This window comes from Typopeltis vanoorti, chromosome 20, assembly GCF_054136105.1.
Source record: "Typopeltis vanoorti isolate ZY-2024b chromosome 20, IOZ_Tvanoo_1.0, whole genome shotgun sequence".
NCBI lineage: Eukaryota > Metazoa > Arthropoda > Arachnida > Uropygi > Thelyphonidae > Typopeltis > Typopeltis vanoorti.
In genome coordinates, this window is record NC_143568.1 from 105000977 (window position 1) to 105028552 (window position 27576).

The 27576-nt window shown below is 35.7% G+C and overlaps 1 protein-coding gene across 1 annotated transcript in view; it reads left to right on the plus strand.

Annotated features, from left to right (window-relative positions):
- The window catches only part of LOC150095745 (putative RNA-binding protein EEED8.10), a 268565-nt gene that overhangs the window by 58629 nt on the left and 182360 nt on the right, over window positions 1-27576 (plus strand). The window contains exons 4-5 of the mRNA XM_090410562.1: window positions 5906-5984; window positions 13538-13691. Of these exons, the coding sequence (XP_090266688.1) occupies window positions 5906-5984; window positions 13538-13691 (233 nt within the window). The remainder of the gene's footprint in view (window positions 1-5905; window positions 5985-13537; window positions 13692-27576) is intronic.

Sequence of the window (27576 nt, forward strand, 5' to 3'; positions counted from 1 at the left end):
TTTCCATAACTCACTAAGAGGTGGGGTTGTTACCCCCATGTTCAACCATATGTAATTGTCTGTGAAGCGTTGTGTTCTTTGCCTGCTTTGCGGGAGGAAAAACTCCAGATAAACTGGGAAGAAAAAACCCTGCAGTCCATGCCCAAGACCGGCTAACTTGGTATGTCTGAGAAATATCCTTTGCTCCTCACATCAGTGACAAGAATCAAATGCAGGACATTCCTTTCCCAGGCATATGGTTGTGGAGCGTGTAACCACTCTGCTCACCGTGCTGACGGAGATGCCCATTTAATAATGATAATAATATAGCCATGAATGAAATATCAGCTCATGTATGAAAGAAGCAAAGAAATAACAGTGTTCCTGACCAGGCTATTTAATCAGCAGAGTCCCAAAGGTAGAAAGAGGACAAGACAATCTCATTGCATAGAGGTGGCTCCATATAAACTGATATAGCAGATTATAGACTATCAGTATCTCAAGAGTGGTAGTTAAGATATTGGAAAAGCACTTCAGCACTCAGCAGTCCTTTGTGATGTTATATGGTCCACCAGTTATTAATAAAAATGATATAGAGGTCCTGCAGGATGATTTACATAAAGTGACATGGGAAAAGGTTAATGTTTTGCCAATTTAATAAGGTTATGCATTTTGGGCTAGATTGCAATATGTGTATTATATTGATAGGATTGTAATGCAAGAAATTGATCAAAAGATCACTTGAATGTTAAGAAACATACTGACAGGCAGGGATAAGGAAGTTATCCTTCTTTATAATACTTGAATACAACCACATCTGAACTGTTGTACACAGATTTGGTTGCCTGGGTTTCTTAGTGATGTGGAAGTGGTGAAGAGGAGAGGATAGGATTCAGGAGCATGGGATCATGATGGTGACTCGTCTTTGGAGAAGATGATAGACATAAAAGAGGAGTATATGATAGAAACAAATGAGTTACTAAAAAGAGTTTTATAGAGTAAATGCCAAAGAAAATTTTCATTACATGACTGAACAAAAGAGAACTAGTCATCACCAGCAGATGTTTTGTAAAGGTGTTATTATCAAGGGCTTGAGGACAATATTTTTTGTGTTAATAGTAGTGAATGAGTGGAATGAGTTGTTATAGCTGATCAGAATGCTATGTTGTGAACATGCTTAAAGAAAAGTATGATAGGCATTGTGGTTAGTGTGGACCTTCCATCTGTGATGGAAGTCTTTGGACTCTATGGAAATGCCCATGTGATACTAATGCACTATCTTATCAAATATATCTAGACACCTGCTCATCTCATTTCTCACTCTCAATTTTCAGAAGGCTTCCACTAGATTTTGGTATTTTGCTTTTTTAATTCCTTTCTGTTCTTCCAGAAGAGCATTAGTGAGGTTGGTCACTGTTGGGTGTTTCAACCTGTCTTGCAGTTAATGTTCCATTTCATCATCAGTGTTCAATGGGGTTGAGAACGCTGCATAGGCAAGTCAAGTTCTTCAGCATCCATCTCATCAAACAATTCCTTGCTTTGTGGATGAGGACAGTGTTTTCTGTTGATACAGGAAAGGGCCTTCACTGAACTGTTTTCACAAAGTTGGAAACACAGAATTATTTAGAATGTTGTTATTGACCACAGCATTCAGATTCCCTGTCAGTGGAATTAGAGGTTCAGCGTGAACTATGAAGAACAGTCCCTGACCATAATGCGTTCTCCACCAAACTCCACAGTAAGCAAAACACATTTCGGCTGGTAGTGTTCTTCTTGCATCCTCCAAACCTAGACGTTGAACTGTCAGATGATGATGCATGATTCATTACTTCAGAGAATGTACTTCTACTCTTCTAGAGTCCAATGGCAGTGAGATTTACGTCACTCCACTCTGCCCAATTCTTGGAGTTGCCCTTGCTGATATTAGGTGTTTGTGTGTGAGTGGGTGTGCGCACATGCACACAGCTTCACGGCCATGAAAACTCATGTTTTTTTAGCTTCTGATGAATATTGTGGTACTGGCATTTGTTTACAGAGGCATTTTAGCAGCAGCACTTGGTAGTAAGTGTTTCAACTGAGTACAGGCTCCCCCCCCCCCCCCCCCCTGTGCACTTCAGCACTCAGCAGTCCTTTTCACAATAAATCACATCACTTACAACTTTTGGACATACTTTTTGGAATAATTTTGGACATACCTTTGTATGTCCAAAATTATTCCTTCCTTATTATCTTCATGTATCTATGTCTTTAAAATACCAATAATGCCCTTAAAATTGAGTAAAAAGCCAATGACATCATAAAAAGGGGTACTCCTAAAAAAAAAAATAAGCAAAATAACCATAAAAATTAATATCACTTGAGTTGATCAGGGCAGCTGCAGAAATTTCCTGAACTGAGTTGTAGCTAAGCTCTTCCATATAGCCCATTTGTTTGTCTGTCAAGATAGCAAGACTCTATGTGTCCTTTTATACCTGTAAGACCCATGAGGTTGTGATGATGTATATAACCATATTCACTACTATGAAGGGGTGTCTATCAGATGGCCAGTTGCAGTCTATTTGGCTGTTTATTTATTATGGTCTGGGACTGTTCTTTATAGTGTTAGATCTGAAATAGGCAACTTCAAATTTTACATGACGTCACCATTCCAGAATCTAACACTTAACAAAAAAAATATATATGCATACTTATCTTTTAGCGCAGTGTAACTATGTTTTTTTTGTAACAACATCTTGTATGATAAACTGTGAATTATGTGAATTTAAATTAATGTATCTATATGTCTAGCATGAATGTAAGTCAGCAAAAAGGGGCAGATATGAGAGAAATCATTAGTGAAATATTATAAATGAAAGAATGCGTATTATTCAGCAACATAGAGCAACAATCGCCCTAATACTATAAGAGCAGTGTAAGCACCCACGGGCATCACATCTGAGAAGACATCATTACGCATACGTTCCCGGAAACAAGAAGTCCCGTATGTTGATCGGTGAAGTCACCCAGCTTGAGACCAATGGGTGAGACGACGATAAGAGAAATTCAAACTCAGAAAGGTGGCACTCTAGGGGAGCGTATAAAACCCGCGACACGGAAGTAAATCACCCCGATTTTTCTTGTTCCTGCATTTCTCTTTGTGTGCTCCAAGAGTTCATTGCAGTTCAGCTCTCATTTTTGAGGGTTGACGTACGAAAAGTTCTGGCATGACACCGCAGCAGATTTCGGCAAGATCAACCGTAGCCGTCAATGAGAAGGTCATCGACATAAAACCTTAGCAGAGAGATAGCGCCCAGCTCACGCGAGCACGTGTAACCCACGTGGCGATAAGATCGAGACAACCAGAGTCGTAACAAAGAAGGAAGGACGGAAGAAAACCGATAAAGAATAGATAAGTACTCTCACTTGTTCTAGCCTCTTTCGAGAATTGACTAACAGTGTTAAGAGAATGCATCTTAAAATTTGTAATGGAAGAAAGAGTGAAGAACTAAGATTTATGTAAATGACTATGCTTTAAAAATGAACTTTAAGAACTTTCAGTTAGATAGAGATTCTGTCATAATTAATCTGAGAGAGATTATTTATGTGCTAAAATGCCTAAATGTTCAATTGAGCTGTAATTAAGAATGTATTATATGTTGAGTTATTGAATTTGCTAACATTTTGAAGTCAATGCATAATGGTTTTAAGAGTGAGAGAGTGAAAGAATGGTAGAAGCTAAAATTAGATTTGATAACTACTTTAACTTGTATGGCATTATATAATGAGTTTAATAAATATTTTGATTCCTTACTTACATGTGTTTCTGATCATGATGACTGATCCTGACCCTTCATAAAACATCGAACCTGTGATCGTGTGTGTGCGTGCGGGGATACTCCAATTGAAAATAGTAGGGCACGACTGCAAATAAAATAAGCCAGAGAACCCAAGGCTTCTAAGAATTCAATTAACATTATTAGTGGCGCCTGATATTCTATGATTACCCTAAAGGCTGAGTTTATCTCTAACCTTAAGGTCCAGGCGAACAGGTAATTTCTGGTGGCCTTTAAAAGGTTAAATTATGTAAGAAAAGGTATAAGAGAAGCGAGACACAACGTTAAGATTATTATTAATGAAGATCACTTAACAATGGTGCAACCGACTTAACAAAGAGGTACATGCGATAGAATTTGATATAGCAGCTGAAGTAGGAAAGGATAAAGTTAAATATATTGCCTCGATATATCAATATCAGAGATATACGACGCAACAATAGTTCACGCTGAACCTCTAATTCCTCTGATAGGGAATCTGAATGCTGTGGTTAATAACAACATTAAAGTCCAATTTAAGGCAAAGTAACTTGTCATGCAGTAAATCTGTCTACGCATTTACAAAATCAAGAAATATCACAGTATATGGATTTCTCGTTTGACATCCAATGTACTCATTATATCTGTTTCCTTCACTTAGAAAGTTATAACCTTCTGGAAGATGCAAAAATGTTTTCTTTTTAAGAAATGATGATGAAAAGAAGCAAGAGCTACAAATCTTTCTTAATGGCTATCCTACAAAATGCAGGTTATAAGGTAATGTATTGTCTGATGCAGAGACTCTGCCTTCTGTGCTTTTGTGGCATTTATACTTGTATCACTTCATTACTTAAAGATTTAAATATTAGGGTTGTTCATAAGCAAGTCTGAAAGTATGGAGGCCTCTTAATTTCCTCTAAAGATAGCAGTCCTTTTCAAAAATGTACAGGTGCCTATAAAATTTTTAGATACTTGGACTGCTCCTTCAGGAAGCCTCATGTTCGTTCATAATAATAAGATAATAATTTAATTTGATAATAAGAAGGCAGGCATTGTAGCACTGTTGTTCATAAAAGAAACTTAAAGAAAATTGCCAGTACTGATTGAATTCCTGGAATCTTTTATTACAGTTTATCCCTGTATCAGTAGCTATGAGGCTCACATGTCATTTTTAAAATTTTAATAAGTGTGTGTGTGTGTGTGTGTGTGTGTGTGTGTGAGAGAGAGAGAGAGAGAGAGAGAGAGAGAGAGAGAGTGATTAGGGTTATAGAATTTCTTATAATATTTTTCTTTTTGTGGTTTCAGATGTATTTTGCATTATTATCATTATTGTTGTTTTATCTTTAAGAATTAGTATGCTACTAGGAAAACTTTTGAGTTTTTGTATTAACAAAAGAGAAAGAAACCCAATAAATAATGACAACAAAGATAAAACAGTTGACAAGACTGCTGTCTGGAATAAAAAATTTGAAAATGATGTAAATCCAAAGCCTAAGAATGATATGATCATTCTTAGGCTTTGGATACAAAACTTGAACTTTCAGTATGGAAGTGTTAAATTTAAAATCTTCAAGAGATGTGTTGCAGAAGAGCAATAAAGATCTAATGGACTAGGAACAAAAAACGTTCTCAAGAGAATAAAGAAAAAATTAAGTTAATGAAAAGTAAGGTAGGAATGGCACAAGCCTTGTAGAATTGAGGGATCAAGAGGATCAGTGATGTTATTCAATGGCATTGGGCAGTGTCAAGTGAGAATAGCTAAAAACTAGTTAAAAACATAATTACTGGACAAGCATGAGATTTGCCACATGAGGAAGATAAGAATAAAACAGAAACATAGACTATCTTTAATTCACATAGTACAGAAATATAATAAGAAGTTAGAAGAATGATGTCACATTCTGTACGATGTACCACCACAGCTTTTTTTTTTTTTTCTTCCTGTTGAAATAGTTAACAAAAAAGTTAACTTTCTTATAATTTATTAAATAACTTTTGAAATTGGTTATTCTGTTGTATTATTTAATTTTTTTTTTATATTTATTTTGATACTTCTCTTATTGCATGGAATAATCATGCAAACTTACACGTGTGTGTATATGTGTGTTATTTATTTATTTTGTTTTTCACTTTAGAGTTTTACGGGTTTTGCCAGCTGAAGAAAAACGAAAAGCAAAGTGGAAAAAAGAAGCTCGTTCTATATTGTTAAACCAGGTATTTTGTTATTTGCATGATAGAATTCAGTTGTGAAATTGAGGAAATAAAAACTTGAAATGTTCATAGTGTTTAAGAAACAAACAAAAATGTTTAACATGGCTATCACTTTGTGTTATATTTGATATCTATGTCAGTGGCCTTTCTATGTATCAGTATCACTTGCCTGGGAAAAGAGAGGATCAAATTTATCTGTGATGGGAGGAATCTCATTACTTTTTTTAGACAAGACTAAGTAGTTTTATCCCCCTTATCCCCTATATCTATGACTAAGGTTTTAGATATAGGTGATAAGAGGGGTTCTTTTTTCTAGTTCCTTTTTTCTTTATTTTATCATGCAAGAGGCTAAACTTGCCCTTTGAATACATGAAAATTGAATATACCTAAGCTGTGAAAATAAGCTTAGGACAATATACATTTGTGCACCTATTTAAGGGGTAAAGATTTTGGAAGAATGTACTGTATCTGCTGTAGTTAGTTGGTCTGTAAGTAGCTAAGATTAACATTTTCCAAATTTATATTAACATGTTAAACTCAAAAATAGTTTGGTGAAAGCAGGACTCCAGAAATGCAACTTAAATCTACTAGCCACAAAAAAGTTTTCTTTGTCCAAGTTATCGGTGTATTTACAGTGTTTTAAAAAACTAAATACTATGATGACAAACAAAGTAATACGTTTTTTAATTTTCACTGTATGTGAGACATAAATATACAGAAATATGCTATCCTTTAATGTAAGTTTAAAATATGCACCACAACACAGCTCATCACAGCTCTGTTTGTGTTTTCTTTTGCTTATTGTTCATAATGTAGGATAATTTAATATAAATTATCCGTGAACAATAATTTAATAGAAAGACAAATAATAATATACATATACAGTTAATATATTGACCAAATGAATGCACTGATTTGATTATCAAATTTATTTATTGGAAATGACAATAGTAGTTTCATTTAAATGTATTCATGATATGAAACTTGTTTGTTTTCTCATACACTTTGAGTATGCAAGATTTACTGTTTTCAACTAAAGCAGTGTAACTGTAATATGCAATGGTGGCTCATTTTCATCGCTTTATGATGGAAACAAAATCTACAAATATGATGCATAGTGGAGCATGCATGGAGTGAAAGGAACACTATAATACTGCTGTGAGAAAAATGAGGGTTGGGGAGATATTTGGACCTCAGTAGCAGATATTTATGAATTCTTTTGTATAGAAAGAAAAATGTTTAAAGGTTATCGATTGTTATGCTATGGGGAAAGGGGGGGAAATATACATAAGTTGAATTTTTAACTGCTTGTTTTTTCTTAGTTTTTTATACAGAAAGAAAAAATACAGTTCTGAACATTAAAGGAAATAAGAAAATTAAGATGACTTGTTTATGTTATGACTTTTTTGAGAAAACCAGCAACTAAAATTGCAAGTGTTTTTGTGATTCTTTAAGAGGGAACATGAATTGAGCATTTCAGATCCAGAAGTTTTATTTTCAGTTTATTACCTGTAACATCTATTTCTGCTCCTTTCTTTTAGAGTTACATGGTGATCAGCATTCATTTTAAAAATTTATGGAATTTACAACCGTGTTAAAAAAACTTTTTTATTATCTCGACGTTTCGACCTTCACATCAAGAGCATCATCTGGAGCATACAATATACAAGACAAGCTAAGTTACATTATTAACTGTAAGCTAAAGAAACAATGATTTGATCACATGTTATTCTGCTGGCATGACCTAGTGTAAAAAAAAAAATAAATAAAATAAATAAATAAATAAAATTACATCAAGCTAAATTCTATTTATGATGACAGGAATAAACATTCTTTCAGATGGGTTTTCTTTGAGAAACAATGATGTCCTATTTACAATTCTTATTTTTGCTTTTAAGATACTGGATTTTCTACAGTCCTATTTATACTTGTTCTTAGTGAGGAACGTTCCATGGGTCGAATATATACCTTCCATATGTTTGGGATTTTTAGACCATCATTATTGTTCAGATTGGGGTGGTTGATAATAATCTCACATGCTTCCTTAAATTTCCGTTCATACCATGTTTTAGTGCAATGTAGACAGCTAGTGCTTTTCCAGTTATTCTGTGTAAGGAATTCAGGGCATGATCAGAAAAGCCAGCTTCTCCATAATTATTATATTTAATGTGCCATTTATGTTCTTTTTGTCTGATAGGAATTGTGCGTCCTGTTTCTCCTATATATGGTATGTTGCAAGTACAATAAATCCGGTATACTCCACGGTGGGCTAGTGGAGGGAGTGGGTCTTTGGATAAGTTGAGTAAGCTTTTTAATTTTGCAGGAGGTTTAAAGGTGGCTTTCAGGTTGTATTTTTGTAGTACTCTGTTTATTTTGTCTGATGTTCCTTTAATGTAGGGAATGGTTATAGTTTTATTGTAGTCTGGTTTGTCTTTGTTTTTTATTGAGGTTTGTAGAGAATTTTGTTAATAGTTGTATCTGTTTTTTTGGAAAGTATTAAAGATAATTTTAAATTTGTCTTTTAGTGCCTGTTCGTTGGAACAGGTCGTCTGTGCCCTGTTTTTTAGCGTGTTGATGACACCTAGTTTTTGTTTTGGGTGGTGGTAGCAGTTTATGTGTATATATTGTTCCATATGTGTCGGTTTCCGGTAAACAGTGAAGGAAAGATTGCCAGAGGGAAGACGTGTGACAAGTGTATCCAGAAATGGAAATATGTTGTGTTTTTCTATTTCAATTGTGAATTGTATGCATTTGTTTATTTAGCTAAGGATCCTTAGCCACCATGGTATGAACGGAAATTTAAGGAAGCATGTGAGATTATTATCAACCATTCCAATCTGAACAATAATGATGGTCTAAAAATCCCAAACATATTGAAGGTATATATTTGACCCACGGAACGTTCCTCACTAAGAACAACTATAAACAGGATTGTACAAAATCCAGTATCTTAAAAGCAAAAATAAGAATTGTAAATAGGACATAATTGTTTCTCAAAGAAAACCATCTGAAAGAATGTTTATTCCTGTTATCGTAAATAGAATTTACCTTGATGTAATTTTTTTTTTTTTTCACTAGAGGTCATGCCAGTAGAATAACATGTGATCAAATCATTGTTTCTTTACCTTACAGTTAATAATGTGACTCAGCTTGTCTTGTATATTGATGTATGCTCCAGATGATGCTCTTGATGTGAAGATCGAAACATCGAGATAATAAAAAAGTTTTTTTAACACGGTTGTAAATTCCATAAATTTTTAAAATGAAATCTGTTTCTGATCAGTTCACCATCTCAGCATCCAGAGAGTGTATTCACCAAGGTTATTCATCTGTAGTCATTGTTCCTTTCACTTCCTCCACTGTGATGAAATTCTCTTATATTTCCCTTGGCCTGTTTGTTCATCTACTGATTTTGCTTTCTTTGCCATGGCCATCACTCTTCTGGCCACCATGATAGATTTGAGTCTTGGGTCTGGGTTAGTCCCAAGGGGGTGGAAAGAGGGGAAAATAGTTCCACTACATAAAGGAGGTTCCAAGACTGCTGTTGAAAATTACCAGCCGATCAGCATATCAGAAATTGTTGTCAAAGTCTTGGAGAAAATAGTCAAGAAAAAAATACAGGATTGGATAGATGAAAATGGGATACTGTATGGGGGACAACATGGTTTTGTGAAGGGTAGATCATGCCTCAGTAACTTTCTCATGTTTTATAACACAGTGCCCGCTGAACTGGATAAGGGTAATGGGTTTACAGTGATTCTACTGGACGTTGCTAAGGCCTTTGATAGGATACCACATGGAATTCTAATCAGTAAACTGCAGCATATGAGGATGGATATAGGGTTGGTGAGATGGATAGGAGGGTGATTGATGGAGAGATATCAGAGAGTGGTTTATTCAGGAGTAGAGTCCAAATGACAGCCTGTGACTAGTGGTGTGCTGCGGGGTTCTGTTCTTGGACCACTACTTTTCGATTTGTTCATTAACGATATAGGAAAGGATCTGAGAGGAAGTGTTCACTTGTTTGCTGATGATGCAAAGTTGGGTAGGGAAATAGTGAGTGCACAGGATGTCAAAATTTTGCAAGATGATTTGGATAGTTTGGAGGACTGGGCTAAGGAAAATGGATGTCAATTTAATGTGGCAAAGTGTAGGTTATGCATTTTGGGGTGAAAAGATTAGCAGCAGTATATCACATTGGTGGACCGTACTCCAGGAGATTGATGAGGCTAGGAATTTGGGAATGTTGGTGGATAGGGAGTCGAAGTTTAGAGCACATTGCAAAAGTGCCTAAATCAGCTCATGAAATCACTTGGTTGCTGAAAAATACTTTAACAAGCAGAGACAAACAGGTTATTTTTCCTCTGTATCGAGCCTTGATAAGACCCCATCTAGACTACTGTGCCCAGATATGGGCTCCAGGGTTTCTTCTCGATGGGAAGGAGGTGGAGAGGATCCAGAGACGAGTGACCAAGATAATAGCAGGACTATGGAATGAACCTTACGAGAACAGGTTGAAGATTTGTGGGCTGCAGAAATTGGTTGATAGGTGAAAAAGGAATGATATGATTGAGACATTCAAATTACTGAAGGGTTTCTATAAGATTAATTCAGAAGATATTTTTGAGAATAGGACTGGTAGTGGGAGGACAAGGGGCCATCCATGGAAGCTTGGTAAGAGTGTGGTTAGCAAGGGTGTTAGTGCTAGGTTTTTTATTTGGAGAGTGGTAAATGAGTGGAATAAGCTGCCAGAGTCTGTTGTTGGTGCCATGACTGTAAATGAGTTCAAGGTGAAGTATGATAGATACTGTGTGAATGTTGAATAGTTGTTCTTGACATGATGTCGGTCCTCCGTTGATGAGTCTAAGGACTCCTTGGAGCTGCCCATAATAATAATGATATTGGATCCACAAAATTATTTTTATGAGCAGCTCTCGCTTTGTTCTTCTAGATATTTGTAGTCAGATTTAGCCTCAGACACTCTTTGACTACTTCCTATGCACTATTGATTTCTCTACAATGCAGTTTCTCATGCCATGGCTTGAGAAACTGCTTCAGGCTGGTTTCTCAGGTTATTATAAATCACCTGCCTTACAGTTCTATGTATGCTCCTTCTTAATCAAAACTTTTAAATTCATTGTCACCTCCCAAGTCATAATTGCATGATCACTCTCTCATCAGTTGGGAGCATATAAGTCACCTCATTTATAGTCAGATTCTCAGATTCTAGATAGACTGTTCTTTTACCAGGTCCCTTCTGTCATGGGGTTAAGGAAGTTATCCCTTAATTCTGTAAATTCTTTTCCCCCTCATCTTGCATGCCTTCTCTTCTCTCTAGTTGATATCCATAGTTGAATGTTTACTAGATACGTGTGTTTACAAGGATAGAGTAATTAAATTACTCTATCCTTGTGAATATATTTTAAATTATTATTTAAAAAAATAATAATTAAATTGGGGAGACAACGGCAAGCAGTAGTTTCCCCCTCCTTCGTTTAATTAATATTATTAATCTTTAATTTAATATAATGCTGTATCATTTCATTATCTAAGTAAATTTTATTTCAAATCACATAATTTTAACTTTGGACCTTAGTAGCTTATTTTATTGTAACCACCCATTAAATGGTATCTGACACATGGCTCAGCTCTGTAAAAAGGATTAACATTCTTTGTTCTATCTTCACCTTATAATTATGCTGATGACCAGTTAGTTTCTGGTCGAAATATTTGCAGGAATAAAATTATTTTATTCATGTGAATATGTGTTTCTAATAAATAGTATCATGTCCCTATTGCTATTAACTATTCTTGCATAATTGGAATCGCTCATAATGAAAGTCCTTGTATCCATAACATTTATCTATCTATGCAGTTCACAGAAACTGTTCAAATATTCCTGGTCTATAGCTGTAGCACCACTCAGTTGTGCATTTTGTCATGTTAATTTCTATCTCACGACATGAGAGGACAGACAAGATTTCTATTCTGGTTGGATTTAAGTCTTACATAATCATTAGAAAAACTCCCTCACCCTTTTTTAATCTCGTCTGTCTTCCCAGAATGTACTCTCCACTGATCCCATCACATTCCATTCCTGTAAGGATATCCTCTTCTGGCTAGGTCTTACTAATAGCAATAATTTTTAGTTCCACTACATTTACCAGCACAAACTCCTTGCTTTTATGCCTGATGCTTCTGGCATTAATATATATGGATGATATCTGACTACTGGGCTGATGACTGTTTGGGTGAATCACTTTAAAACATGACCAGTTCAAATAGGAAGCCAGAGTTGATTCTCTCACCAAAATCTTCAAACATCGATACACATATTTCACTTTTCTCTCTTGACAAAACTAGTCCCACCATTCCTGGGGTATTCTCTAACACGCTATCTCTTTCTCACACATGTACACTGTGTTATTACACTTCACAAGTTTGACCTAATTTGTTCATGCATCAGGAAACTAGATGTGTTGGGAAACCAAATGTGTTGTAAACTAAGAACCTAAAACAAATCCATTTAAGTGCAGTCCATGCTGCAAGTATGAATTCTTTTAACTAGCAAAATCACCTGATACATCAGCATACTTCACATATTTTTCCTGCATAGTCTTCTCACTGAATCATTTGTAATTACAGCATCTCCACTTGCACTCGCACCTGTCATACTGTGGCAACAGACTCAGTGTTTCATATATCTTCGGTCATACCACATGCATTTCCTTTCATTCATTCATTCTGGCCACCAGAATGTTATTATCCACTTATTCTGATTGTTTTTAAATGCCTTAATCATGTTTCAAATCTTCACTTCTGGAAAATGCATTTTCATTGCTTTTTCATACAACATATCCCTAATTCTGGAATCACTGTATATTTCCTATCTTTCCATCCAGTTCTGTCTGAGATGGGTTGAGTCACCCTATTTAGTGGTTTAGGCAATTAAGACAGCTAGCTTGCCATTCCTCTGCTGCATTCCTTAAGGAGAAGTATTTATGGATGTAGATCTGTGTGTTCATGGGACCATTTGCCTGTTTTAAGCAACAACAACAACAAAAAAAAACAGAGTTTCTGGGAGGAAAAAACCTTCACCTCCCTTATGAAACTAATTCACCATTTGATTGAAAACATCTGATAAAAGTTCCTCATGTCATAGATGAGATTCGAACCCAGGTGTGTTTCCAAACAGAGGGCTTGTGTACCAAATGATTTTGTAGGCTCTGAAAACAAAATTTTTTTTTAACAAAAAAAGATGCTGCGTAAATAAAGTGTTTTAGAATATGAGTATCTTAAAGTTCATGATGACGTATCAGTATCTCTCCCCTTTAGTATAATTTCCACAACATTCGTATTTTCATTCCTGTGTTTGCATATGCAACTAGTTCAATTGAATTAGAATCTAGAGTCTACTTTTTGTAATTCTGATTTTTTAAGTGGGACTTAAACAACTTTCCCATTTTTGAATTGGAAAGCAGTTTTTAAATTTTGTAATACAGTCTGTAATTTTATTGACTGAAAGGCTTTCATAACATTATTTTCGTTAATTTTAGAACAGAGATGAAACTGAAGAACGTTCTGGTCTTTCATTTCAAAGAGTAGCTGTCAAGCATAGCGGACTACAAAATATCTCTGAACTGAGTGATGATATTTTGCTCCTGATTTTTTCTTATTTAAATATTATTGATAGAATATGCATTGAAAGAGGTAAGAATAGCAATAATTAGATCTAGTACTTTACTCCCTTTGTTTAAGTTTTGGATTGCAAATCAGAACACTAATAGTTAGCTATTTGCATAATGTTTATATTTTTCTCTGCGCTTCTGTCATCCTTTTCTTCTTATTTATTTTTATTTATTTTTTTTTTAAATTTCACTGGGTTTATCATTGTAGTAATAAAATAATTTAAAAAAATACAACTAACAAATTTAACTACCCAAATATCTGTTAGTTCCTTAAGGGAATTCCTGATATGTACTCCCGAGGAGTGTACAGGATACTATGATAGTATAATATTAAAAGTTTCATGTTACTAACTTTTTGTCCACAGTTTTCCTCCAAATTAATCTGATATTTGTCAGGATTTTAAAATATGGTTATATTTTGGTCTTCTAATGCACTTCCAACAGCACCATCAGCCCACCTAGATCTGGTCTTTCGGTAGGTCTTTTTTCTGCCATCCTGGCATCAAATACCTTCTTTACTAATCTTTCCTCTCTCCATTCCTTATAAGTGATCATACCATTTCAGATTAGCCCTGTTTGCATATTCCTGAATGATTAAAAATCTCAAGTTCCTTCCTAATGTCTTCATTTCGAGTATGATTCTGCTATTAATCCATCTCTTCACTCCCTTAATTTTTCTTAGAACTCTCCTATCTGTGGTCTCCAATTTTTGGCTGAGTATTTTGCTTAGCCATGAATTAAAATTGGTTGGAATAATGTTAGTTTAGTGTTCTGACTAATTTCTCTTGTATTCTATGTAAATTTATTCATTTGCTTCCTACCACACAAGTTTTGCTTATTCTTTTGCCTGTTTTCATATTTAATTTGCCATCTTCACAAAAAATTGTGTCTGAATAGTTTAAATGTTTTACTTGTTCTGTAGGCATCTCCATTCAGGATGCAGCTTATGTTTTCAGTGTTTCTGCCTTTTTATTGCTGCTTTTCATCTAAATTTGTTACAGCAATTATTCACTTTAGTTAAGGAATTTAGCAGATTGGCGCTGGATTTATTTAGGGGTATAACATTGTCTGCATAATGTAAGAGCTGAGATTAACATTTCCAACTTTTATATCAGATTTAATGCCACTTTCTTTTGGAATGTAATCAATATGGATGATGGATAACAGTGAATATAGTGTGCACCCTAGTCTCAACCTGATTTTACATTAAACCATTTTCCTATATCTCTTTAGTTTTAATTTCAACTTATAGCTCAAATATAGACTGTGTATTGTTCAGTATAATGTCCTATTTACACACCATATACTTGTATTGTCTGGAACAGTTTTCCTTTTGGCATCTTGTCAAGTGCATTTTTAGATATACAAACTTTAAATATGGATCCTTGTTATATTTCCCACGAATTTTGAACTTGTTCTTTTCTAGGTTAAATTTCCACGATTTTTCTTATTCTCTTCTCAAGTACACTCTTTAAGGAATTTCTATATAATTCTTGCATTCAGTTTTATTTCTTTTTATAGATGGGTACTATGAGAGCTGTACTCTAATCCTCTGGAATTCAGATGTCTAATCCCATCCCTTCTGCATCTGCTGTAAAACTTATATTTTAGTATAAAACTTATATGCAGTGCATCTGATGTAAAACTTATATTTCCATATGTAAGCATTTCTGGTCTAGCATCATCTATTTCAACTGCCTTTCCACATTTGAGGTGTCCATTGGTTTTTTTCTATTTCAAATATTGATATGCACTCATGACTGCATTTTTCTTGAATATTCTGTCACTTGTTTCTTTTAGAAATCTTTCAGTGAAATTAATCCAAATATCTAGAATCTCATCAGATTTTATGTCACCTTTATCATCTTTGATTCCTTCTTTTACAATACTCTTTCCTCCATTTTTAACCTTTTTTCTAACTTTCTGAATATTTTGCCATTTTTGTTATATTTTTCTTCCATATTCTTACCAGTATCTTCCCAGGATTTTTGTTCAACTCTTTTACATGTTGCTTTACTTTCTTATTTATTTATTTATTTTTTTTGTATTCTTTTAGCACACATGCTGACTTATTACTATATATGTTTTCTTTTCCAGGACTGTCTCTTTAGCTTTCACTTCATCGTGGAGTTCTTTTCAGCACTTGCAGACTTCAACACACGTCTCCTGGCTGAATCAAATGTTTTACTTTAGAGTCTGCTATTTCAAAACTCTTTAATTTTTTTAAAAATAATATTTGATTTGAGTCTACAATTCCTTTCTGAAAGGAATTGTAGACTTTCCTTGCTCAACTTTGATTCTTTTTAAGACTTTTGTATATATTTTTATTCATCATCATCATCATCAAATTCCTGATATGTACCCTCAAGGGGTGTACAGGATATGACAGTACTACATGAAAAAATTACATCATTACTAACTTCCTATCTACAATTTTCCTCCAAATCAGTTTGTTACTTGTCAAGACTCCAACATTCTCAGATCTTATATTTCTATCGTCTAAGGCACTTTGTACCGTATCAATCCACCTATATCTTGGTCTTCCTCTGGGTCGTTTTCCTGCCAACCTGGCAGAGAACACTTGTTTTGCTAATCTTTCCTCTCCCATTCTATTTAAGTGACCATACCATTTGAGATTAGCTCTGCTAACGCATTCCTGGATGCTGACAATGTCAAGTTCTTTCCTAATATCCTCATTTTTAATATGATATTGCCATTGATGCCATCTGTTCACGCCTCTAATCTTTCTCAGGACTCTCATATCTGCGGTCTCTAGTCTTTGGTCAAGTGTTTTTCTTCTGACCCAGCTCTCAGATCCATAAGTTAAAACTGGTTTGAACACTGTCTTGTGTACAGCTAATTTAGTGTTCCGACTAATTTCTCTCTTATTCCATATCAATTTATTCAATTGACTTCCCACCATACCAGCTTTGCTGATTCTGTTGTATATTTCTATATTTAATTTACCATCTTCAGTAAAAATTGTGCCTAAGTAGCTGAAATGTTTTACTTGTTCCACAGGTTCTCCATTCACAACACAGTTGACATTTTCAATGATTCTGCCTATTTTCATTGTCTTTGTCTTTTTATTGCTGACCTTCATACCATATCTATTACAACAGCTATTCAATTTAGTCAGAGAATCTTGGAGACTTGTAGCGGATTTATTTAGAAGTATAACATCATCCGCATAAAGCAAAGAGCTGATATTAACATCTCCAATTCTGATATCAGGTTTAATACCACATTCCTTCATAATGTGATCCATATAGATAATGAATAACAGAGGGGATAATGTACATCCTTGTCTCACACCAGATTTAACATTAAACCATCTTCCTGTACTTCCTTCAATTCTAACTGCTGACTCACAACTCAAATAAAGACTAAGTATTGCTTGATATATAATATCCCATTGACACCATATAACTGTATTGAATAGCGTATTGAATAGCTTCTCTCTTGGCACCTTGTCATATGCCTTTTCCAAATCGACAAAACTTAAATACAGATCTTTGTTATATTCCCATGCTTTCTCGACTATTTGTCGTAAAGTGAAGATCTGATCCTGACAGCCTCTATTTGGCCTGAATCCAGCTTGTTCTTCACCAAGCTTTTCTTCCACAATTCTTCTCAACCGTTTCTCAAGTATACTTGCATAATCTTGCCAGGAACACTCAGTAGGGAAATACCTCTGTAATTCTCTCATTCAGTTTTATTTCCCTTTTTAGATATGGGTACTATGAGAGCTCTACTCCAATCATCGGGAATTCGTCCCTCTGTCCAGGCTTTATGAACTATGCAGTGCAGCCACTGTAAGACTCTTATACCACCATACTTCAGCATTTCTGGTCGAATATCATCTACTCCTGCTGCCTTTCCACATTTCAAGCCTTTGATGGCTTTTTCTACTACAAGTATGGATATGTATTCCTGACTGCATGCCTGGTCAGTGTTTTTTATCACTGTGCTCTCATCACTGCTTGTTTCATTTAGCAGTTTTTCAAAGTAATTACTCCATACTTCAAGGATATCTTTTTCTCCTGTTTTCATTTCACCTTTATCATCTCTAATTCCTTTTACAGCACTCTTTCCTCCATTCCTAAGCTTCTTCAACAACCTCCAGAATATTTTGCCACCTTCTTGATATTTATTTTCTATATTCTTGCCAAAGTCCTCCCATGACTTTTGTTTAGCTAGTTTTACACACTGTTTAGCTTTCTTACATTTGTCTCTGTATTCTGTAAGAGTAAAAGCTGACTTATTTGCCAGGAACTTTTGATATGCTTTCTTCTTTTCCTTCACTGCCGCTTTAACTTCCTGTGTCCACCAGGGAGTTCTGATTTTTTTATCCTTGCACACAACCTCACCACATGCCTCTCTGGCAGAATCAATCAACGTTTCCTTCAGAGTTTGCCACTGAATCTCCAAGGTTTGATTCCTGTTCTCAAACTCTTTCATTTTCTTTTCAATAATATTTCTGTATTTTAGTCTACAGTTCACATCTGAGAGCTGCTGAACTTTTATTCGCTTTAAAACTTTCTTACATGTTATTCTTTTCAATATGAAATTCAATTTTATCCTGCTCAAGACTAAATAGTGATCACTTCCAATTTCAAATCCTCTGTACACTCTGGTGTCCTGCACCAGGGAGAAAACATCACTATCAACAATAACATAGTCAATGAGACTTTTCTTATTCCTAGCCTTTTCTCTCCATGTGAATTTGTGCACATTTTTATGTTGGAACATGGTGTTAGTAATAACCAGTCCATGTCCTGAGCAGAAATCCAACAGATATTTGCCATTATTATTAGCTTTGCTCTTTTCTCCAAATTTTCCCAATATATTTTTGTATGTCTCACAATCATTTCCTACTCTACTATTTAGATCCCCAACAAGGACCAACTTTTCCTTTTTCATTGTGTCAGTTGCTTTTTCTAAAGCCTCAAAAAATTCCTCCACTTCTACCTTAGTAGAACCTTCTGTGGGACCATAGGCACAAATAAGTCTCATTGTCCAGTTCCCCATTCTCATATTTGCCCACATTACTCTACTTGACACTGCCTGCCATTCAAGAAGATGAGGCTCATATTTTGTGTTGAATACTATGGCTACTCCTTCTTTTCCTTGATTGTCATTGCCCAAATATAACATTTTGTATTTATTGCTCAGAAAGATCTCACCAGTTTTGGTTTTTTTTGTTTCAGTCACCCCTATTATGTCGATCTGGTACTTATCTAATTCCTCAGCTAGCTCCATTTCTTTGCCATTCAGGCTTCTTATGTTGATAGTACCGATCTTTAACTCTGGTGATGTTGAGTTGGGGTTTGTTTTCAGATTTGTTCCAGTAGCTGACTTTTCGTTGTTCGCCCTGGTTCCCTGGTGAAAACAACGGGGCCTTGTTTAACCGGGCGACGCCCCAGCCGGCATGAAATTTTGTCATGTTGTACCATCATTTTTTATTTTGGTTTAACCAATAAGAATGCAATTTGGTCGGCTAAATCCCAAATTGCCAGCCCATCCTCGTTCGTTCAGTATCAAAGTAGATACCCAACAGGGTGCACCACGAGAAGGTGAGGATTGGACATTAGGTCAGATGCCCTGGTCGGTTCTCCGCATTCCTTTAAAGGCTATGTGGAGGTCTCCTCTCAGTTATACAGCTTTGACCCTTAAGCACCCCATATATTTTTATTTTCAGTATAAAATCCATTTTCATCTCACCTGCTAAAAACTAAATGGTGATCACTTTCTATTTTAAATCCTCTGAGTACTTTTATGTGCTTAACCAGTGTGAAGATATCACTCTCAACAATAGCAGTACATGAGAATTTTCTTATTTCTTGTCCTTTATTTTTTGAATTTGTGCACATCTTTATATTGGAACATGGTGTTAGTAAGGACTAGTCTATTTGCTGAGCAGAAGTCCATCAGATACTTTCATTATTAGTTGCTCTTTTCTCCAAATTTTATTTTTCTCAAAACATTTCTACTGGTATTCACTTCCTACTCTGCTGTTTAGATCTCCAATGAGGACTAACTTTTCCTTTAATAATTATATTGAGCACATTACTTCCTTTGTTTATTAAATTTTGGATTGAGGACCAGAACACTCATGTTTAGCTCTTTGTGTAATATTCATGTATTCTGCACTTTTGTTATCCTTCTCTTCTTATTTTTTTTTTAAATTTCACTGGATTTATTGTTGTAGTAATAAAATAATAAAAAAAATACAATTACAGGTTTCACTATCCAAATATCTAATGGTTCTTCAGGGTCTACTGGAAATTGGTTAAAACACATAACATAAATACAAAGCTTGTACACTGAAATATATTAAGGTCATTAATAACTTGAATTTCTCTGATTTATATTATGTTGCGACTGTTTTGTTATTAGCTTTTTGACTGTGAATAATGGAGATAGAAGAAATTTCATCCATATCACTATCCTGACTATGCTCACTTGTACTCTCATTGGTGTTTTAGTTAAAAATTACTACTTCTAACAACAACTTCAAAAAACTGAAATCATTCGCTCTGATTACTATGCTCGCTCTTGTGCTAAACAAGAGTAAACAGCTAAACAACACTTTTATTCTCAAATAACTACTAATAAACTCTGGAATTATTTTCTTTTTATTTTCTAGACATGAAAAAAACTGCTCCTGTTACTATATGCTAAGCAGCACTTTTCTGGCCTGTATGTTTGGATATTTTTGGTATTTAAGTTTTAGCAGTTCTGTTGTTTAATTAAGAAAATTTAGAAGATCATAAATTGATGTTTTTGTTGCTCAGGTCCCTCCAATCTCAATGGATATTGAATATGGTAAAGCTTTCAGATCCTTCAAAAACTCTTGCTCTCCAAAATTTCTTATTTGTTTGCAGGCATTGAGATTGAGTAGCCATTCTAATTTTCTCACTTTATTTTAAAATCTACTCTGATAGCTTAGAGATCAAAACAAATTTTTTAGGCTGATTGCTTTTATTATTTTCTGATATTTACCTCGACAGTAGATTGTGTGGTGTAGAATACTCTCCTGCAATGAGTCCTTGTACTCATTTGAGGGCCATTGTTTAAACCAGTTTTAACTTATGGATCTGAGAGTTGGGTTGGAAATACTTGATCAAAGGCTGTAGACCACAGATATGAGAGTTCTGAGAAAGATCAGGAAAGCAAATAGATGGCATCACTAGCAGAATCATATTAAAAACAAGGATATTAGGAAGGAACTTGACATTGTTAGCATTCAGGATCGTGTGAGCCGAGATAACTTCAGGTGGTATGGACACTTAAACAGAATGGAAAAAAAAAGTTAGCAAAACAGGTATTCGATACCAAAATGGCAGAAAAAAGACCCAGAGGAAGACCAAGAGCTGGGTGGATTGATAAAGTAAGGAGTGCCTTAGAAGATGAAGATATAAGATTTGACACTATTGATGTCATGACAGATTGTTTTGGAGGAAAGTTGACAATAGCATGTTAGTAATGATGTGAACTTTTTATGTAATACCACCATAATATCCTGTATGTCATTTTAGGGTATATATCAGGAATTTTATTATTACAACAGACCTTCAGGGAGTCAGTAACTCACAAGAGAGGCCAAATATCACTCACATAATGTCATACTTTCTCTTGATTTCGCTCACGCTATATGCACTCGTAACCTCCAGAGGCAAGCTATTTGCACACCACTCTTTGAGAGAAAAATATAGTTCTCACCCCCTTTCTTGAGTGCAGCTTCCATGGATTCTCTCTTCTCCCATCCCTAGACTCCATAAAATGAAAAATTCTGTCTACTAGTATGCAGTATGACCTTTTCAAAAGTTTGTAGATCTCGCCACTCTTTATCCTGTTTGCTAGCATCTGGTTCCACAAATTTTCAATCTGTGCTCATAATTCACTTTCCATCATCATCATCATCAAATTCCTGCCATGTACCCTCAAGGGGTGTACAGGATATGACAGTACTACATGAAAAAAATTACATCATTACTAACTTCCTATCTACAATTTTCCTCCAAATCAGTCTGTTACTTGTCAAGACTCCAACATTATCAGATCTTATATTTCTATCATCTAAGGCGCTTTGTACCGTATCAATCCACCTAAATGTTGGTCTTCCTCTGGGTTGTTTTCCTGCCAACCTGGCAGAGAACACTTGTTTTGCTAATCTTTCCTTACCCATTCTATTCAAGTGACCATACCACCTGAGATTAGCTCTGCTAATGCATTCCTGGATGCTGACAATGTCAGGTTCTTGTCTAATATCCTCATTTTTAATATGATATTGCCATTGATGCCATCTGTTCACGCCTCTAATCTTTCTCAGGACTCTCATATCTGCGGTCTCTAGTCTTTGGTCAAGTGTTTTACTTCTGACCCAGCTCTCAGATCCATAAGTTAAAACTGGTTTGAACACTGTCTTGTATACAGCTAATTTAGTGTTCCGACTAATTTCTCTCTTATTCCATATCAATTTATTCAATTGACTTCCCACCATACCAGCTTTGCTGATTCTGTTGTCTATTTCTATATTTAATTTACCATCTTCAGTAAAAATCGTGCCTAAGTAGCTGAAATGTTTTACTTGTTCCACAGGTTCTCCATTCACAACACAGTTGACATTTTCAATGATTCTGCCTATTTTCATTGTCTTTGTCTTTTTATTGCTGACCTTCATACCATATCTATTACAACAGCTATTCAATTTAGTCAGAGAATCATGCATACTTGTAGCGGATTTATTTAGAAGTATAACATCATCTGCATAAAGCAAAGAGCTGACATTAACATCTCCAATTTTGATATCAGGTTTAATACCACTTTCCTTCATTATGTGATCCATATAGATAATGGATAACAGAGGGGATAATGTACATCCTTGTCTCACACCAGATTTAACATTAAACCATCTTCCTGTACTTCCTTCAATTCTAACTGCTGACTTACAACTAAAATAAAAACTAAATATTGCTTGATATAATGCCCCATTGACACCATATAACTGCAGCATATTGAATAGCTTCTCTCTTGGCACCTTGTCATATGCCTTTTCCAAATTGACAAAACTTAAATACAGATCTTTGTTATATTCCCATGCTTTCTCCACTATTTGTCGTAAAGTGAAGATCTGATTTCGACAGCCTCTATTTGGCCTGAATCCAGCTTGTTCTTCACCAAGCTTTTCTTCCACAATTCTTCTCAACCGTTTTTCAAGTACACTCGCATAGATCTTGCCAGAAACACTCAGTAGGGAAATACCTACTGAGGTATTTCTCACAATTCAGTTTTATTTCCCTTTTTATATATGGGTACTATGAGAGCTCTACTCCAATCATCGGGAATTCGTCCCTCTGTCCAGGCTTTCTGAACTATGCAGTGCAGCCACTGTAAGACTTTTATACCACCATACTTCAGCATTTCTGGTCGAATATCATCTACTCCTGCTGCCTTTCCACATTTCAAGCCTTTGATGGCTTTTTCTACTTCAAGTATGGATATGTATTCCTGACTGCATGCCTGGTCAGTGTTTTTTACCACTGTGCTGTCATCACTGCTTGTTTCATTTAGCAGTTTTTCAAAGTAATTACTCCATACTTCAAGGATATCTTTTTCTCCGGTTTTCATGTCACCTTTATCATCTCTAACTCCTTTTACAGCACTCTTTCCTCCATTCCTAAGCTTCTTCAACAACCTCCAGAATATTTTGCCACCCTCTTGATATTTATTTTCTATATTCTTGCCAAAGTCCTCTCATGACTTTTGTTTAGCTAGTTTTACACACTATTTAGCTTTCTTACATTTTTCTCTGTATTCTGTAAGAGTAAAAGCTGACTTATTGCCAGGAACTTTTGATATGCTTTCTTCTTTTCCTTCACTGCCTCTTTAACTTCCTGTGTCCACCAAGGAGTTCTGATTTTTTTATCCTTGCACACAACCTCACCACATGCCTCTTTGGCAGAATCAATCAATGTTTTCTTCAGAGTTTGCCACTGAATCTCCAAGGTTTGATTCCTGTTCTCAATTCACTTTCCACATTCCAATATTATTGTTAATACTCTCATTTGTGCCCTCTTCACTCTATCTGCATCATTTTGAAAACCAGGAGACCAGATCTGCACATAATAGTCTGAGGTCATATCAAAGCCTTCTCAAGAAGCAAAATTACCTCCTCGTTATATCGAATTTTTGTTTCAGATTTGCAGTTATCCTCTGAGTAGTGTTTACAGCCTTTGCAATATAGCCCCAGAAGAGCATCAGAAAAATACTCAATACCTTTGATACTAATAAATTCTCTTGCTCAGATAATATCTCTTCAGTTAAACTAAACGTTTCTGCTTCAGATTACCTCAGCTTTTGGATCTTCCATGGCTAGTGTCTTGGACACTAGTCACTACACCTTTCGTGGGTGGGATAGGGATTGTCCTGTCTTATTGTCTGGAGGAAGAATAAGGTTTCACTACCTCTTACTTTTGATAATGTTCTGATTTCCAGTCAGAATCAATTTTCCCCTTATTCAGCCAACTTTCACATTTAGTTATCCTGGCATGGGCATATTGTGTTCCTAGTTTCCTCAAGAAAGTTTGGTTTTATATTATATTTTATTTATTTATTATTATCATTATTATTATTTTTTTTTTGTTCAAGCCAAAAAAAAAAAAATGCCTGCTTGGTTTCTAATGCTTTATGGTTCCATTTGAAACATGTCACCATCAACAATCATCATCATCAGTTTCCTAATATATACCCCAAAGGAATGTTCAAGTTACAATGGCATGATTAAGTTTTCATCATTATTAATCTCCTATCAACAACTTTTTTTCCACCTATGCTAACAGATTAGTTATTACCAATACCTGCTTCTAGAAATACCCACGACAGACCTATATTGGATATCTACTTTGAACTATATTGATATGTCAAGGCACCAGATTGATTACATTCTAGCTCTCCAACGGTGGAAGACAAGCATTGCTGATGTGCATACTTGTCCTGGAGCAGATTGTAGTACAAACCATCAGCTAGTAAGAGCCAAAGTAAGACTGAGACTCCGAAAACTTCCAAGTCAGGCACATTCCACTAGACTGGATGTTAGAGTAATTCCTAGTGGATTCATAGAAGAAACACCAACTTGGTTGGATGATTTTGTAGAGACCATGTACATGTTTTGGTCATAAAGTATTACAAAATAAAGATTTATTGTTACATAGACCATATATTTACAACGTACTTAAGCTCTTACAAATTGCCTACCGGTTTCGCTAGTAACTGACCAGCTTTCTCAAGGCTTGCATAGTACAAAAAAGAGGTAAATGCAAAAAAGGTTTCAAAATACAAGAACCGTTAGTACCTGTTAGGTAGCTAGGGTGACCCGTTCGTGTGACATAACTACTCAGCATCATGAACACGCGTTACATGCAAACACGTAATATGATTATTTGCGTACTGTAGCTCTGTTGAACTGAGGGAGTTAATTAGATTTTTCCAGATATCGTTCAGAATGGCCCCTTGATTTCTGTTTAGGTTACTTCCCGTACGTAGTACAACTGCCGCTTCTTTAAATACTCGATGCCTGTAATCCTCGTCTACGTAGGGCATGGAGCTGTTATTCCAGTCTATAGTGTGGTTCGAAGTTGAAAAGTGATGTGCCAATCCTGAGGTGATCGTTCTGTTGTGATTAACATCACCTATATGTTCTTTCTGTTGTGATTAACATCACCTATATGTTCTTTCTGTCTTATTTATCAACAAAAATTGCAAGATTGTTAAAGACACATAACATCAGGGTTGTATATAAACCAACAAATAGCATAAGACAGGTCCTAAGATCCCCTAAAGACAGTGCCATTTTATAAATATCCAGGTGTGTATAATATTCCATGCACGTGCGGTCTTTCCTACATCGGACAGACTTCAAGAAGCCTGGAAATAAGACAGAAAGAACATATAGGTGATGTTAATCACAACAGAACGATCACCTCAGGATTGGCACATCACTTTTCAACTTCGAACCACACTATAGACTGGAATAACAGCTCCATGCCCTACGTAGACGAGGATTACAGGCATCGAGTATTTAAAGAAGCGGCAGTTGTACTACGTATGGGAAGTAACCTAAACAGAAATCAAGGGGCCATTCTGAACAATGCCTGGAAAAATCTAATTAACTCCCTCAGTTCAACAGAGCTACAGTATGCAAATAATCATATTACGCATTTGCATGTAACGCGTGTTCATGATGCTGAGTAGTTATGTCACGCGAACAGGTCACCCTAGCTACCTAACAGGTACTAACGGTTCTTTGTATTTCGAAACCTTTTTTGCATTTACCTCTTTTTTGTACTATGCAAGCCTCGAGAAAGCTGGTCAGTTACTAGTGAAACCGGTAGGCAATTTGTAAGAGCTTAAGTAGGTTGTAAATATATGGTCTATGTAACAATAAATCTTTATTTTGTAGAGACCAATGAGGGGAACTCCCCAGAAATGCACATGAGGGGAACTCCCCAGGAAGGAGTCCAGATACAGGATACTGCCAAGAAGGATCTCGTCCCAATAAGAAGACCCATGGATATCATATTCAACATGGGAACTAATCAAAAGAAGTTGATTGGAAAAACAAAGAGATACAGGGACTGAAGAATATAAGAAATTACATAGAGAAGTCAGAAGAGCCATCAAGCAGGACAAGGAAAAGTTTTATACTAATAAATGTGAAGAGATAGAGTTCCAGATGAGGAGGCACAGTTATAAAAGGATGTTTTATTTAGATTTAGTTCGTGATCTAAAGCACAAGAGAGAATCCATCCACCATAACACCTGAGAGAAAACTGGCTACCCAATTACAGAGGGTGGCAGGTAGACCAATGGATGATAATTTACATAGCAGACCTTGATGCCCAACATGATCAAAAGTTCTGGAATTGTCGAGTCATGTTACATTTCTTCAAATCTTTCAATGGCAGGGCAGGTGTCCAGTGGTAGCTAATATAGGCATGGATCTTGATTGGCATTATCCATACCAGTAGTTGCTGATTAACTGGTGGGTCTCTAGGTAGTGGGGAAGTTGACTTTCTCCATTGCTTGAGAAAAGATGACTGATGGCGATTGGTTGGTAGTTTGATGGAAGACTTATCTCTCTTTTGGAATCAAGTTGGATTAACCATGCTACCAGCCAAGACGTCTATAGACATCAAGGTTATCATGGATTCAGGATAGGTATTAGCTCTGTGACACATTGTTTGAGTATAGTTGGAGATGTGCCATTGAGGCTGGAAAACGTTTTTAGTGTCCAAGTTGTTTGTTATTATTCTGATGTCTTTATGCCAAAAAACTAGATGAGGCATATGGTACCCAGATTTTGATAGGGTGGAAGGCGATTTGCCTTGGTCATCATATGCAGGAGTTGGGGGGGGGGGGAAGTAATGCCAGGAGATCCACTTTATCTTGCTGTAACAGTGGTGTAATCTGAATGAGAGAGAGAGGGGTGGAAGTGTAGGTGTTGTATCTGATGATTTTAGCAAGAGACTACAAGGCACAGCTTCCATTTGTACAGGAGGTACTGTTTTCTGCTGTTGGCCTTTATAAAGTCAGATTTACATTTGCTGAGCACTGTTTTGCATTTATCATGTGCTTTAGCATAGGCTATATGAAGCTGGGATTCTTGCTGCAAGCTGAGTTTTTTCTTCAGCTCCTTTGATACACTTTCTCTTGAACCCAGAGGACTTGGAAAGTTTGGGCAGGATGAGGAAATGAGGGTCTTTATGCCAGTGAGGTTATTTTCTGTGATTCTTGGAACAAGTGTTTTGGTCAGAGGAATGGAAGCAATAGTCAGACCAAGGAAAGGAAGAATAGAAATTCTGGAGATCATCCCACTCAATACCTTTGTAATAAACAGCATGAGG